This window comes from Pelodiscus sinensis, chromosome 10, assembly GCF_049634645.1.
Source record: "Pelodiscus sinensis isolate JC-2024 chromosome 10, ASM4963464v1, whole genome shotgun sequence".
Taxonomy (NCBI): domain Eukaryota; kingdom Metazoa; phylum Chordata; order Testudines; family Trionychidae; genus Pelodiscus; species Pelodiscus sinensis.
The window spans coordinates 1,111,172-1,126,683 of NC_134720.1; the positions used below are offsets into that span (position 1 = coordinate 1,111,172).

Consider the following 15,512-nt stretch of genomic DNA (forward strand, 5'->3'; position numbering starts at 1 on the left):
ACTGTGACCCTGCTCTGCGCATCCAAGTGGGGGGAGTGTTGGCCATATGCTCAGCCGCTGCTGTCCCTTGGAATAGGGCACTGCCATGCGAATGGGGGGGAGGGGTGAGGACAAGGGCCCACCTGTACATGGCCAGTGTAGCCCCAAACTCCCAACCAAGTCCACAAGACAAGTGTCTCTGTATTCGAACTCCCCACCCCACGCTCCCACATGACTCCTTTTGCCCCTTCATACTTAAAAGTGAAGCACATGCAGGAGCTTTTGGAAGATCAGCACCTTGATTTGCAGATGCCCTCTCACTGAAATTTACATCACACTCCAAAGCCTTTCTTGTGGAAGTGCAGCCCCACATGGTGATCTGAGAGAGGAAGCTACAGGATTCAGACGCAGACTAAAACCATTCGATCTAAATACAAGGCCTGAGGCTGCTGCCTCTCTTAATTTTAATTGGGGTGAACCTTACATCCGTTTTAAAATTAACGGCAAAGTGCTCTTAAAAGTATGTGGTCGGTTTTGTGTGTGGTGTTTAAAGCAGCAGCTATAAATGTTCAGCATGTTTGTAAATTGGGCCGATAGTTGTTTAGATAAAAATAGTGCCCTTTTTGAAAGGGAAAACCAAAGTCGTCAGGTTTTCATTTGCTTCCTCTTTTCTGCTTCCTATTTGTTTGTTTAAAAATGTCGGATTTAGGCATTTGAGCCAGTCGAGTGGTTCGATATCCAGGACACACCTTTCCTATTAGGCTTCACTACATAAAGATGTAGCGTTTTACAGTGGCTGCTTTGAACATTCATTTAAGTACAGGAAGTAACGAAGGAGCCAGCCCCATGTACGTATTCAATATTAATCCAGAATAAAAGTAGAGTTTCAAACGTTTTTGAAAAGCAAAACCCTCTAAGGGGAGTATCTGGGGATTCTGTTAGCAGGTGTTGGGGTTGACTGGTTGCTCGTGTTTCTGCATCTTTTTACAAGGTCTGACTCTTGTAACAATATGGAGCAAGGATTCTCTTTAGCCCCAAGCATAATCCGGTGGCAAGTTATTGGATTCTGGAGTCAGAAGCTGGGAATGGGTGACAGGAGAGGTATCACTTGATGATCCCCTGTTCTGTTCACTCCCTCTGGGGCACCTGGCATTGGCCACTGTCGGCAGACAGGACACTGGCCTGACCCGGTACTGCCATGCTTACGTTCAGCACATAAATATCTTTGAGGATTCGGCCCTTAGCAGTGTAGGTCCCATTGACTGTCACTGAGACGTAGGCTCCTAATTGGCTAAGCTTTTGAAATTGAAAGTGAGGCTCCTAAATTACGTAGGTGCTTTTGAAAATGTGGCCCTCAGGGCCTTTGTCATCAGTTAAAAATTCAGATGATAATAGGAGCGAACCACGAGCAGCTTCTCCCCCCTCCAACCAGAAAATTCTGAAACCGAAACCCAGCACTGCCCCGCTCCCTCCAGGCCCTGTGTTGACCCAGGCCTGAGGATCCCGTAGCAAATGGTACCCTACTGAAAGGTGAAGCTTCTGCATGAATCGTCAACTGAGCCACTTCCCCAGGTGCTGTCCAGCAGATGCCAGCTTCCATCAAGGTAAACTGCATTCCAGGCGTGGTCATTGTTCTTCGTAAAGGACTGTCCGGGTCTGTAACTGTACCCCTTTGAGAATCCTGACAACTTCATGCTCTGCACACCTGCAATGCTGAGGGAAGGAGGCTATTACAAAGCAGTTTGTTATTCATATGGGGGAGAGGGAAGGGGGGGGGCTTTTCATTGTTATACAGTTGAGTGCATGGAGCTGCACATGGGTAATCCATGAAAACGAGTGTTTCCATCAGTGTTAGAACTCAAAATCCTGTAGTCACTCAGCCCTTTCCTCTGACTGCTGCACAGTGTGCGCTCCTTGCTCGCAATGAACGATACTGCTTTCTGAAGCTCTCAACCGCGCCTTTTCCAGAGGGCTTGGGCAGTGCATCGCATCTGTTTTAGGAGACGGTTTCTTCATTTCTATTCCTTGGGGGCTTCCTCAGTCTAGGTTAGTGTTACATCCACTCCAACAACAGAACATTCTTGATTTCCTCCATTGTGTTACTCACTGGAGTCTTTTCCAAGGTTACCCAAAATCAGAAACAGCCATCAAGATGGGTGCTATCAGTCTCTGAACCAAGTGATCCCAGATTTCTGATGTTGCAATAATATGTCCTGGATTTTTCCTAGATGGAGGGAAATTGGTTTTAAACCTCCCTAGTTCTGAGTTTTTTTTTCTGAGAGTGGAGTAAGGAGGCTGTGGGGAAAATCTATTTTTAATGCCGACAACCCACTAGATATCGTTATGAAAATAAAATATAATCGATTTTGCATGAATCGGTATCTGTGCTATGGGAGAATGAATGGGATCTAAACCGCTGGCAATTCCAGATTTGCTTTATTTAAGTGGAAGATTGTCCATCGAATAGGCTGGCACTGAAATTTTTCAGGTTCATTGAAAAGTCTTGTACTAAATGGAGTAGATACTTAAAGTGGTAAATGATGTCTACTGTAGAAATAAGATTATCTGCTGAACGTGAATTTAACTCAGCGAGATGCAAAGGATTCATATGGCAGAAATAAGCGCTACAAAATGATGGATGGATAGTTGGCTAAAAGTAGGTGATATAAAGAAATTTTAGGTGGATAACTTATGCACTGCCCGTGAATTCAGTGTGATGCTGCTTCACAACAGAGCAGAATCTTTGTGATCTATAAAGAAATCTGTAAAGTTAGGGTGGTGGTAAGGCAGTATTACACATAGGTTTGCTAAAACCTCAGTCTGGATTATGCATTTGTGTTGTGGTTGTGTGCAGAGTCCTGGGGTCCTTGAGCAGGGCTCCTGTCATCCTGAGTAGGCCTTACGCTAGGGCCAGTTTTAGGGAAGGATAGGAGACAGCAGTAGTACTAAAACTGGAACGTGGTGACTTGAGAGCCAGTGAAGTTTGGTTGTGGTTGGCTCTGCTTTGGGCACGGGGTTTGAGTGGATTACCTCCTGAGGTCTCTTCCAACCCTAATCCCTAATTCTATGAAGGAGCTCAGACCAGAGAGGTGAGGTGGGACATGCTACCCCAATGTAAATCCATTAAAGGGCAGGGACTCTTTGTATTATCTGGGAGATAAGGTGATCAGGATTAAAGGCCTAAAATTAAGAGAGAATTCTGGGTACACGTGAGTAAACCTTTCTTAAACTGGTGCTTATATCTGGCATGGCAAAGACCGACCGTACCCTAGAGGTGTTGAGGGATGGCCTGTCACGGAGGTATTAATCAATAAGCTGGTAAAGCCTGGAAGGAGAATTGCATTGGGAGCCTTATCGATGGTGCAGAAGACCTTACAAGGTGATCTACAATGTCTTTGCCAGTCCATGATCATGTGCTTTGTTCCCTGGCAGTAAATCTGGAGTACTCTATTGATGCAAATGGAGACAGCTTGGATTTTCACTGGAATAACTGAGTTCAGGAGCTGGCTCAATGACTTGAAGGAATATTGAGGGTAGGAGTTGCAAAGTAGTCTAGGTAAGGTGGGCATCTAATTCCCTTAGGCCCTCTGAAAATCCCATCATTCAACATGTTTAAACTGAAGGCCAAGAGTCATATTCTGCCCACAGCTAACCCCTGCAATCCCATTTAGGAGGAAATTAGTAAAACTATCGCAATGGTGAGAGAAACTGGGTTTGTGGCTCCCAAGGGGAATGGTGGATGCAAGACTGCTAGAGCCATTTAAAAATGGACTGGGCAAATATAGGAACAGCCCGGTGCTGGCATGAAGATGGACAAAACAGGTCTCTTACATGTGTCATTTAAATGAGAGACAAATGAATTAAATTGTACGGGATTAGTAGGAATTGTGAGGAATCCAAGAAACACCCAGCAAAGCTAGAAGACTGGACAATAAGATGGTAGACGATGACATTAAGTGCAACGTAACATGGACAGGAAGAAATGGTTAAGTTGTTTGTGTCTGTTGATGCCATCTCTGTGGATAGTTGAGTAGAAACATCTGCGAGGAAGTGGGCTTTGCCCTCAGAAGCTCATGATGCAGTAATATATGCTTGTGTGAGTCTCTAAGATGCCACAGGACTAGGGACTAATCCGGCTACCTCCTAGAGAGAATTAAAAGCAATAAGATCCTGGCCTGTGCTAAAAAGAAGATGGAGACCATGGTGACTAATGTGGAAAATGTTACATTGTCCTTATATATCTCAATGGCACATCTTTGCTTTCAATTCTGTGCTCCGTTTTTGTGAGTTTTTTCTTAAAAAAAAAAAAAAGGGATAGGAGGGGAGAGAAATGCTGCTGAAAGACCACTGAAACAGTACATGGCATGTAGGGGAGGAGCCCATAGTGGAGAGGAATGACATGGAATAAGTGGAGAGGAAAAGGAGAAGAGTTGTATGGCTGCGAATGCTCTTTCCTATACACTGGAGACTAGTGGGTTCTGCTGAAATGGATTGCATTGCAACTCGGGAAGTGCACATGCTTGTGTGCATTCACGCTAGCCATGTTGAGTCTTGTCCGTGTCTCTGCTCAGGCTCTCCTAAGTTGGTGTGTCTTATAGTCACACCCAATGGGTTTCCAGTGGTCCCAGAAAGTCAGCCACCTGCGTCCAGCTGGCTGCCACCCAAGAAGCTAATGCTGGGCAATTCAGTGTGGCTGAAGGATTGGTCAAATGCATGTTTGCATTCATTGCCAAAAATGTTTGATTTGTTGAAAATTGGCCTTTGGGTACTGGCCTCCCAGTACTAACCACCTAAGAATGCCCTGGCCTTCACTCTGCCCTGCTATGGGACTTTCATCCGGTCAGGGCTTGCCAGCTGAAGAGGCATCCGATCGAAGACCTGACTTGTGTCCAAGGAGGGAGAAGAGGCAGTAATGAGGAACTCTGGCTAGAAGGACTATCAGGGTGTGGCAACAGAAGCAGAGGAAAAGCGCGGTTGAGTTAGCCCTTGCTGTGTGTTGGGCATGGCCTCTGCCTTAAATCCAGGGTAAATGTCCAGAAACCATTCTAAGCAGCTGGCTACAGCCGGAGCGCCCAGACCACAGACCTATGCATATGCTGAAGAGGAGCAGTCATGTGGCCCAACAGGTTTCAAATACAGGGGGTTAGGGCTTTGATTGGTGGAGCTATTTTGGTCTGTGTGTGTATGAGAGAGAGGACACAGGCGGAAGCGGTGACAGAAAGCCAAGCCAGCGGTAGCAGAAGGCTGGCAATGTGACCTTGAGGCTGAGAGGGAAAAAAGCTTTTAGACTTGAAACGGCCAGCAAAGAAACTGGTTTGGTTTTGTTTTCTTTTCTCTTCCCTCGCTGTGTTCAAGGGGAATAGGACTTTGTACAGGCTTTGTAAATAAACAAAATTGCATCAAAAGGAATGCACTACCAATTTCTCCTTCTCACTGGAGCGCTCTGTCAAATGCTGGAGAGAAAAGAGGTAACAGTTGTCTGCCAGGAGGTGACTGCACTGGGCCACAATCCAGCTGGCACTCGATACAGACAAAACAGGCTGGATACATGGGGGGGGGGTATGTAAAATCACAGGACGAGGCATCGTTGCAGGAATGAGGAAGGATGACACTGTTTCAGCAGCGAGTAGAGGAATGGAGCTTGTGAATAATACAAATACCCCTGGGAAGATGAATTTTTTTTTAATAAACAAAATGGCTGCTTCTCAGTATATTTCTCTCATTGTCTTTGGAAGAGCTAGCAAGAAGTTACATAAGAGGCAATTATAAAATCCTTTTGTGTATCGTAATTTCACTGTTTTCTTTAAGAAAGCAGAATAGACCCCCGGAACACGGTGTTGCTGGCCAGAAGCATTCTCCACAGTAGCATCTTTGACAATATTTTTAAAATATTGTGCGTTTCTCGCCCTGTAAACTTTAGTTATTAATAAGGAATGTGCTTCCCAGGGGTCTTGGGTAGGCAGAGAAGTCAGTGATTACTGACGTACCAATTAAAATTAGATTTCTCCAGGCCTACAGAAAACGGGGATCAGTGTGTTGAGAAGTTGATGGAATGGGTTTCATTTGGAAGGGGACCCTGTAGAGGCCCATGTTGCAGCTAAATGCAAAATGAATTGCTTATCACCATCAATGGTTCATAAAACCAAACTACTGCATACATTTGGGCATCAGATGTGATTCCCAGGGCTCACCTTGCACAAGAGCTGTGTTATTTCTCCACTGGGACAGAGAAGTGCACTGGAGAAGCTATTTGTGCTATATTCCCGTGCAAGGGGTGTATTGCTTCTGCAGTGAAACAAGCTGCTTTTTACTTGAGCTTGATATTCAACTGGTTGTCAAGCCCTACTCTAAATCCGTTAAGGACCATGCCCTGCTCACCGTAGTCAAGAGGGCTGCTGGCACACGGAAGGGGAATGGGTTGTGGTTGTGAAATGACCTCTTTTGTAATGTGCTCTGAGATCTACTGATGGCAGCTTTCTAGAAGAGCTGGTGGTTGTTACTCTGAGAATATTGGAAAGGCTTGTGCCTGGTCTTCAGTGAATACCTCTTGCATGCGAGTTGGTTGCAGATAGCGTTCTCCACTATTTCAGCCTTGCCATTCTTTTAACCTTCAGATGCACAGCTACTCAAAGGAAAAACCCACAGCCTCTTCTAACTAAATTATCTCCATGTATTCATCTGCCATTATGTTAATGCAATGCGAAGCTCAGCAGATGGCGCAAAGTAAATTATGCTGGGGAGGGAGGGGGAAGCAAAATTGACCTTTTGAGGACTTGCTGTTATTCCACAGCGTAGCTTTGAAAGAGAGTTTTGAGTCCTGTGTAAAGTCGTTTTAGGTGACGTAAAGGGGGATGGAGAAATGACAATTAACATTCTCTCTCCCGGGGGCTGCATGTTTGTGAAGTTATTCACCTGCACATTTGATGGAAGAGCGCAGCGTAGCCTGAACAAACGCTCTTCCCTCTCTGAAAGACGTCCTGTGGCTCACACAGCCGCTGGGCTTTGTTATGGAAGGCCACAACGTCGTATTCTGCAGAAATAAAGACAAAGTAAAGTTCCTCCCAAAGCCTGGCGAAAAGGGCTTGGTGAGCAATAGAAACTATTTGGGTTAGTTTCATCTTTAGGAAACATAACGAGAAATGATCTGTACTAGGAGCTGTACAAAGATGTGCCCTCTGTGAATGCCTGTGCAGGTATCTCCTGAGGAGCTAAGTTGCAAAGCTAGGCTCCGATTCTGCCGTCCGTGCCGAATGGGCCATCAGTGTGTCTCCTCCAGGATCCATCTCCATACAGCTCCAGATGCAGGATCGTGACCGTGAAGGGTAAAATGTAAAGTCTCCAGTATCTGAGAGCAATCCTTGAAAGTATCTAATCAATGGAAAATGCGGAACAACTTGTTGTGAGTGGATCACTCATCAGTGGGGCTAGTGCTGGGCAATTGTGAACCTTTCCAGGGCACTAACGCTATTCATGAATTTGGGTAAGATCTGGCAAATTTTTGCCCTCCCCAAATACTTTTTTAAAAAAAAATCAAAATAGTTGATTTCAGTACTTTGAAAAAAGTCTTGAAGGATGTTGTGTTTTGGGGGGGGGGGGGGGGGGGGGTGAGCGCGCGCAATATGAAAAACGCTCAACAAACAAGTTCTGGATCAAAACATCTGAGAGAGAACCCACCCCACCATCAGGGTATCCCTTTTTATCCAGCCTTCCTGATGGGGCAGGTGGTGATGCTCTGTGTGGGGGGAGGGGACAGGGCTCAAGCCCACAACACGGGGCTCTCCAGGCCAATGCCCTAACCCCCAGGCCACTGCAGAACCCACCACACTGCCGTACCATCAGGGTGTCACTTATCCTGCCTTCCTAATGGGGCAGCTGGTGGTGATGCTTCTGTGTGGGTTCGAGCCCCACCCTTGGAGCCACCGGCCCACCAACACAGGATATAAGGGACAGCCTGAAGGTAGGGTGGTGGAGTGGTTCCTTTGTGGGCATTTATTTGCCTGGGGAGCAGAGGATGGCAGGTTCCCATCGCACCCCAGGAGCCACATGTTCCCCTCCCAACTTTTCTTTTTTAATTTTGTTTCATTTGGGCTGTTTCTCTTTTGCTTTTATTAGTTTTCAGCCTGAAAAGTTATTAGCTTTTGATTCAAAATGAACCAATTTTTGGTCTTTTTGGTTCAGCCACCAAACTATAACATTAGCCATTTATTTACTCAAGGATAAATGAGGGTAGGGAATTTATAGTATGAGCTGCAGGAAATATCATTTTCCAAATACATGGAAACAAAGCAATGCTATTCTAGGCAAAGCTCGAGAAGGTGGCCAGGACAGTTCGTGTTGATACCTAATAACCTCGACTGTGTCTATAAGTCTTTAGAAATATGACGCTATCTTTCTGACAAAGGGCTAAAAGAAGCTATCGGCACTCATGTAACATTCCTCCTGCGTGGGAATGCTGCACAGGCTGATGAAATGCTGCAACTTGACTTTCATCTGAAAGACTTCATTAATATAAGTGCCTTAGAGCCTGCCCCTGGGACATGAGAGAAGGGAAGTGCTAGAGCCGTGATTTCTAAAACCTCCTCCGTGAGCTGGCGAGAAGTGGGATGCGAGTCAACAGTGTGCACTTGTTGCCAAGAAGGCTAACGGCATCTTGGGCTGCATTAGTAGGAGCACTGCCAGCAGATCGAGGGAAGTGACTACGCCTCTATTTGTATTGGTGAGGCCACATCTGGAGCATTGCCTCCAGTTCTGAGCCCCTTACTACCGGAAGGATGCGGACGGAGAGAGTCCAGCGGAGGGCAACAAACATGAGTAGGGTGCTGGGGCATCTGTCTTATGAGGAGCGGCTGAGAGAACTGGGGTTCAGTAGCAGCCTTCAGCTATCTGAAGGGGGGTTCCAAAGAGGATGGAGCTAGGCTGAACAAGGAGCAATGGTCTCAAGTTGCAGTGGGGGAGGTCTAGGTTGGAGATTAGCAAAAGCTTTTTCCCTAGGTGGGTGGGGGTGGGGAAGCCCTGGGCTGGGTTCCCTAGGGAGGGAGTGGCATCTCCATCCCTAGAGGTGCAGTGAAGGATGGGAAGGGAGACGTCCAAGCCTTCATTTAAAACACATGCCAAACTATGATCAAGGTTGTAACAAGGTTTGAATAGTGGGCTCCCTCCTCCTCCTCCTCCTCCTCCTCCTCAGGTGCTGCCTAGAAATCCATCGACAAGGCACAATCACAGTACAGTGAGAATGATAGCAGCAGCACTGTTAGCCAGTGCGGTGGGAGTCCGAGACCTCTGCCTACCTATGTGATGGCATATCCACATCCAGATGGCTCTGACCTTCTCCAGATCAGTCCGCGCTTCTCGGAGCAGGGCTTCCACCAGTTCCTCTGGGCTGTTCTTGTTGCTCAGCTGTTTGTAAGGAGCAGGAGGGTTAGAAGGTGCAAGTGAGCAAACGTGAGGGGATAGGAGTCCCCCCCCCCCCTTCTGCCTCTGACATTGCTTTTGTTCTTGCACGTCTGCCAGCACCTCTGGACAATTCTGCTTATGAGACTAGTCCCTTTGAAAGGCAACACAGATCTAGGATTATTGTGGGCCGGGCATATTTGACCTTCATGGCAAAGGGGAGCTTTTTGTCCCAGAATAGCCGCCCTTTCCAGCCCTTCAGAGGACCGTATCGATGCGTCTGTGCGTACCACCTCCTGCCCAAAGCATATTTTGCCTGTAGCTCTACACACACAATCTTCATCAATGTCACTGTGTGTTGTAAGAGCCGATGGCCATGTATCACCACTTGCCCCTGCACACCCTTTCTATTGTCTCTTAACAATGGAGCTCTGTCTCTTTTTTAAACATCCTCTTCAGAGGACTCCTCAGTGGAGATTTGCAGCTGTAAGTCTGCACGGAGAGTGGCTGATATTTTCCATCCCACTTTTCTCCTGAGTAGGCTATTCCCCAGTTAAAATGACCAGGGGAAAGGTATTTTCCAGATAGTTTTGGGGATAGAAGTTCTGAAATTCTAGGTCAGACCAAAAGACTGCACCATCTCCTTCCCCTGTGGAGCACCATGGCCTGCCAGGGCGCAAGGTCCCACCTGGCTGAAGACAGCACGTCCCTGTGGGAAGCGGGAGTTCGAGGAGACGTACCTTTGATGCGTAGGCATCCAATTTCTCAAATTGCTTTAGGTCTAAAGGAATGGATTTCAGGTTGGAGTTGTCCCATGGGTACGCTGGAAACACAACACAATCACATCAGGAAGGAGAAGCGTTGGAATTGGCCGCATGCAAGAGCAGAGCCTCCCACCCCCGAGTGAAGACAGTCCACATGCACGAGACGATCGTGAATACCCTGGCCTGTCTGCTTTCTCCGTCCCGCCCAGCTAAGCCAGTCAGAGCAGCGCCATGCTTGCCTGAGCTGGGAGTGCCTCTTTGCACATTTTGCACTACAGAAAATGGGCAGGAGAAATAGGAGATGACGTCCAACAGCTACCCAAACGGGTAACTCTAGCCTCTGAGGCCTAGTGCTGGTCTCACAGTATTCAGCAAGAGCTAGCTTCTGACATCCTTAGCCCTCAGGTAGTCTCAGTAAAGTATCTGGCATGATTTGCCCGAGAACACCTGTAGAGCCTAGGTGTCCCTTTACTCAGGGAAATAGGGCCAGTGAAATCAACGAGGTTACCGACTGGCTAAGTAGCAGTTCTACAGAAAAGGCCCTGGGGATGACAGTGGATGAGAAGCTGGATATGAGTCAATAGGGCGCCCTTGTAGCCAAGGCTAATGGCATATTAGGTGCATTAGGAGGAGCATTGCCAGCAGATCCAGAGATGTCATTATTCCCCTTTATTCGGCTCTGGTGAGGCCACATCTAGAATATTGTGTCCAGTTCTGGGCCCCCCACTACAAAAAGGATGTGGACGCATTGGAGAGGGTCCAGCGGAGGGCAACCAAAATGATTAGGGGGCTGGAGCACATGACCTGTGAGGAGAGGCTGAGGGAGTTGGGTCTGTTTAGTCTGCAGAAGAGAAGAGTGAGGGGGGATTTGAGAGCAGCCTTCAACTTCCTGAAGGGAGGTTCCAAAGGGGATGGAGAGAGGCTGTTCACAGTAGTGACAGATGGCAGAACAAGGAGCAATGGGCTCAAGTTGTGGTGGGAGAGGTCCAGGTTGGATATTAGGAAAAACTATTTCCCTAGGAGGGTGGTGAAGCACTGGGATGGGTTCCCTAGGGAAGTAGTGGAATCTCCATTCCTAGAGGTGTTTAAGTCTCGGCTTGACAAAGCCCTGGCTGGGTTGATTTAGTTGGGATCGGTCCTGCCTAGAGCAGGGGGCAGGACTTGATGACTCCTGAGGTCTCTTCCAGCTCTATGATTCTATGTTACGGCAGTGAGTAAAGTGACTGATACATAAAAGCCTTTGCAGGATTCGGATTTAAGATTTGACTGAGGAGGAGCAAGGGAATCCGAAATCAGGCCTGTGTCGCTGAGGAATACCTCCCGTTTCTTGCTGACAACTCTCCTGTGAGTGTGTCCCAGAATGACGCTTGCTGTTTGTTGTTTGTTTGCAGCGGCATCACACTGCTGACTTACATTTAGCTTGTGGCTCACCATCTCCAGAGCCTTTTCTGCAGGGCTCCTTCCCATTCTGTGTGCGTGAAACGGATTGTCCCGCCCGAAGTGGTGTATTGTATGTTTGTCCTTGTTGAATTGCACCCTATGTAATTTAGACTCTTTTTCCAATTTGTCCAGATCATTTTGAATTGTAATCCTATCTACAAAAACACTTGCAACCCCTCCCAGCTTATTATCCTCTGCAGACTTTGTAAATGCGCTCTCTCTCAGCCATCATCTAAGTCGTTGATGAAGATCTTGAACGGAACCAGTCCTAAAACAGACCCCTGCAGAACCCCCTTCAATTAATTTGAATTGTTTAAAAAAAATTCCCTCCCTTCCCCCTGCAACCAGCACCGAACAGGCCATTCTAGCAAGGCAAAGCTACAAGAATCCTGCCCTCTGGCATGCTGGGATTAGGAGACCCTCCCAGCTACTGCTTTATCGCTGCTGCGTTGCAGGGAGGCAGGAGGGAAGGGGGTATAAAGAGAAGCAGAGTTTTTACTGGGCGAGTGCCCATCCATAGCTAAGGGGACAGCATGCAGAGTGGTAACTGGGCCGCCACCCAGCTGCAAGGGCTTGAAGACAGACCAGGCCATGTTACCGAAGAGGTGGAGCACCTGGATGGGGAACGTTGCTCTGTGGGCTGCTGTGTCTCCGGAGGTGGGGAGGGCTCCGGCAAGCACAAAGATTGAAGGTGTCTCCTGCATAGCAAAAGCTGCCGGAGCGGAAATACGCAGCTCTTGTGGCCCTCGCGCTAGCCGTCCCTGCCGTCTCCGGGTGTGGCCTAGCCAGTGTTCCCCGGAAGCTGAGTGTGTGGGCAGCCCAGCCCCGCAGGAGCGATTCAGATGCCACCAGCTGATTAGCACAGCGGGGCTTTGTTTCCATTGGCGGGGCACGTTCGCACCTGCCTTGGGGCATATAACAATTCACTCTGCACCCGGAGGGAAAAGCGTAGAGAGGCAGCGTTGGCCTAGGCACTGCTGGAGGGGGACGGGACACCATTTGCTCACATACAGAGCACTTGTTTGCTCCCGTCTGCACCAGCCCCCTCCGTGGGAGGCAGGAAGGTCTGTCCCCAGGCAGCCTTGGCCAGACCAGGCTGCCTTCTGCGAGGGTTGCGCGAGCACAGCCCCTTCTCTGTTAGGAGGTGGTGAGGACAAGCAGCTTCACCTACTGTTAGCATGCACCATGCAGGCTGCAGCATCGACACCCCTAACGCTGGGACACTGCCTTGTTGGCTGCAACCTTGGACTCCTGCAAGGGGAAGCCATAAGGCCACCCGTCAGGACGGATGGCCCCAAGTAGACTGAGTCAGCCCCTGTGGGGGGTGGCAGGTGTGCTCCCAAGGTGCATTCGTTCTCAGCGGCCCCCCACGCTCCTGGCCAATTACAGGAGCAGAAATCTCCCCACTGCTCTCCTAGGCTTCCTTCAGCACCTTCCTTACGATGGGAAAGCAGCCAGCCAATCCAGTCATACGCCCCAGGAATCTTCTGCTACCTCCTGGGCTGAACTGGCCTAACACAGTGCAGGAGCACACAGCATGTGTGTCGCTACATGGCTTGGTTGTCTCTCCGGCTGTGCGATGGAAAGGGGCTGTCACAGTGACCAAGAAGGCAGATTGACACACTCGAAAGGCTCTTGTTCTGGTTGGCTCTGCTAATGACTTCTTGCCTCCTGGGAGCCGCCTGGGCTTGGTTTTCAAATCGGTTATCCGGGTTTGTCTTTGGCTGCCAGGGCTCGCCACAGCCCCCGGAGCGGCTCTCACTCATGCAATCCAGCGCCGGGACCGTGGCGGTAAGAAATGTGCTGCGGGCCCATTTGCAAAGTAGACTTCTCAGCGCTCGGGCATATGCAGCCTGGGTAAGCCAGGCAAGCCATTCACCGAACTGCCCTGGCTGCCGATCCCAGAGGGCAGAGCAGTGTGCAAAGCCAGGCATCTTTAGAGCGACTGGAATGAAATGGCGATGCTCTCTGCGATAGCTGTTAGCTGGTGCCAGAGCACTTTTGTGATGGGCAAAGGCGCTACTTCTAAAGCAAGTTCCCCCGTGGGGTTACGCTCCCTGCAGTGAGGAAGCTGAGCTGCGTTAATGACAGAGAACTCCAAGACAGCAAATACTTACCGTGCAGGTCTTTTTCCCTAGGCAGGGGCGCTCTGCTCTTCCTGTTCTCTTGAAAACCTAGAAGATTGTCAAACGGGGGTGAGATGAACAGTAGAGAAGGGCAGTGAAAGGTAGCGTGTCTATGGGCTGGAAAACAGGCTTGTATTTCCTCGTCCTTAGCCCTGTGGTTCATGTACTGTTGCATGCAGGCCAGAGATGAGTAGAGCCCGCTTCCCCTCCACCAGGCCTATGACCATGAAGGTGCCAGGTAGCACGTTCGCAAGCAGTGAGACCTCTTCTAGTGCGGGACGAAAGCTGGGAGCGTTTTGTTCCCGCAAGCCAACCTCCTGGCTTACGTAGGGCAGAAGGAAAAGTGCATTTCAGAGCGAGACTAGCCCATGCTAGCGCCTGCAGCACAGGTGTTAAACGGCACCTTGCCAGCGTGGGCTACGGCTCAGCTGTGTTAGGGGTGATGCAGCCACCCAACGTCAGATGCCTGTAGTTGTGGGGGGTTTGTTCTCACTACCGAGTGCTCCTTGTGATGCACGACCCAGGTGCTGGCACAGCACAACGCGCACCTGCGCAGCAGGGAGATGGGCACACATCCCCCGTCTGCACAGCGCACTCATCTTCTGAACTCCGCCGTTGGCTCCCTCTCCCATGCCCCAACGCCCTGTAATGGGCAATATTGGACCCCACTTAGGTTAGAGCAACTCCCCTGAAGCCGGATTAGAGTTTTCACCCTCACAAAATCTAGGGTAAACAAGCAGCCTCACCTCTGTTATCCTGGCCTGTCAGATTGGGCAGCTTGCGGACTCCTGCAATAACCCCCAGACAGAATTAGTCAAGGAAATTCCACCAGTCATCCTGGCAAGCACCTCTCCCTCTGCAAGCACCCCGGGCTCCATCTCTTCCCTGTTAAAGCCTACAGCACAACTTCATTTGTCCTCAGTGGCTGTGCTAGTTCCGACTCAAGATGCACGGAGCATTTCCTTCTTTCCTGTCCCCCCACCCCGGCACACTGTTCTGAACCGCCCAGTTGTCGAGAGTGACGGATCAGAATGTAGAGGGTGCAGAGCTGGACAATGACTCTCTATCCAGGCTACTTCCCATCAGGGGAAAAAGTGCATCCCTTCCGCTCTTTAACTGAGTCGAGGCCAGTCTGAGTCTGCTTTGGGAGCAGGGAAAATATTCAATAGGTGGACTCAGATTTGTCATTTTATTTGAAACTGGGGACCCACAACAGGAGTGGGGTCTTACATTTCAATGGTTCTTTTCTTGAAGAATTCCAAAATGTTTTGTCCGGTGTGATCAACATTCACCTGCACCCTTCTAGCCGCCATGATCTGCTGGCTACAGAGGGTGTAAATGAGGACAAAATGTGGTAGCGTCTGACTACAGAAATCACTTCACCCGTTACTAAAATGCTGTCACCTCGGGCCAGAATACAAGTGCCATTCTGCACCGGAAACACCCCGTAACAGTCCTGGCAAGGGAATGCACAGAAATTGCACCGGAACGCTTGAGAAGGATTGCCATGGGAGTGGCTCTTCTAGTTACATTTATATAGACCTGTCCTTTCAATCCTCCACTTTTGGGTTGTGCACAACTTTCAGAAACTTTCATCTAGTGCGCTGAATTTCCCCCGTTGGTCTTTGAAGCAGAAACTTCATTTTAAATGTAAGTGAAAAGGGTTTAGGTTCATCGGTGTTGAAGTACGAGGGATTTGACAAGGGAAGATACTTTTAGAATTCTAAAACAGCTGGCAGTTGGAAGCTGAAATGCGGCGTGGAAGTAGCGAGGGGAACTGTCATTGGGTGTGCCTGGGACAGTGTATTGAACA

At 48.9% G+C, this 15,512-nt stretch overlaps 2 protein-coding genes across 3 annotated transcripts in view; one reads left to right on the forward strand and one right to left on the reverse strand.

Moving 5' to 3' along the window:
• EPHB1 (EPH receptor B1) overlaps positions 1-15,512 on the forward strand; it is a 321,566-nt gene that overhangs the window by 6,831 nt on the left and 299,223 nt on the right. The gene's annotated exons all lie outside the window — the stretch shown is intronic.
• The window catches only part of KY (kyphoscoliosis peptidase), a 28,315-nt gene that overhangs the window by 2,530 nt on the left and 10,273 nt on the right, over positions 1-15,512 (reverse strand). For both annotated transcript variants that reach the window (XM_075937236.1, XM_006117445.4), the window contains exons 5-10: positions 14,446-14,487; positions 13,691-13,747; positions 10,110-10,192; positions 9,267-9,375; positions 6,892-7,009; positions 1,504-1,692 (exon numbers count right to left, since the gene is read on the reverse strand). In XM_075937236.1, the coding sequence (XP_075793351.1) occupies positions 1,504-1,692; positions 6,892-7,009; positions 9,267-9,375; positions 10,110-10,192; positions 13,691-13,747; positions 14,446-14,487 (598 nt within the window). The remainder of the gene's footprint in view (positions 1-1,503; positions 1,693-6,891; positions 7,010-9,266; positions 9,376-10,109; positions 10,193-13,690; positions 13,748-14,445; positions 14,488-15,512) is intronic.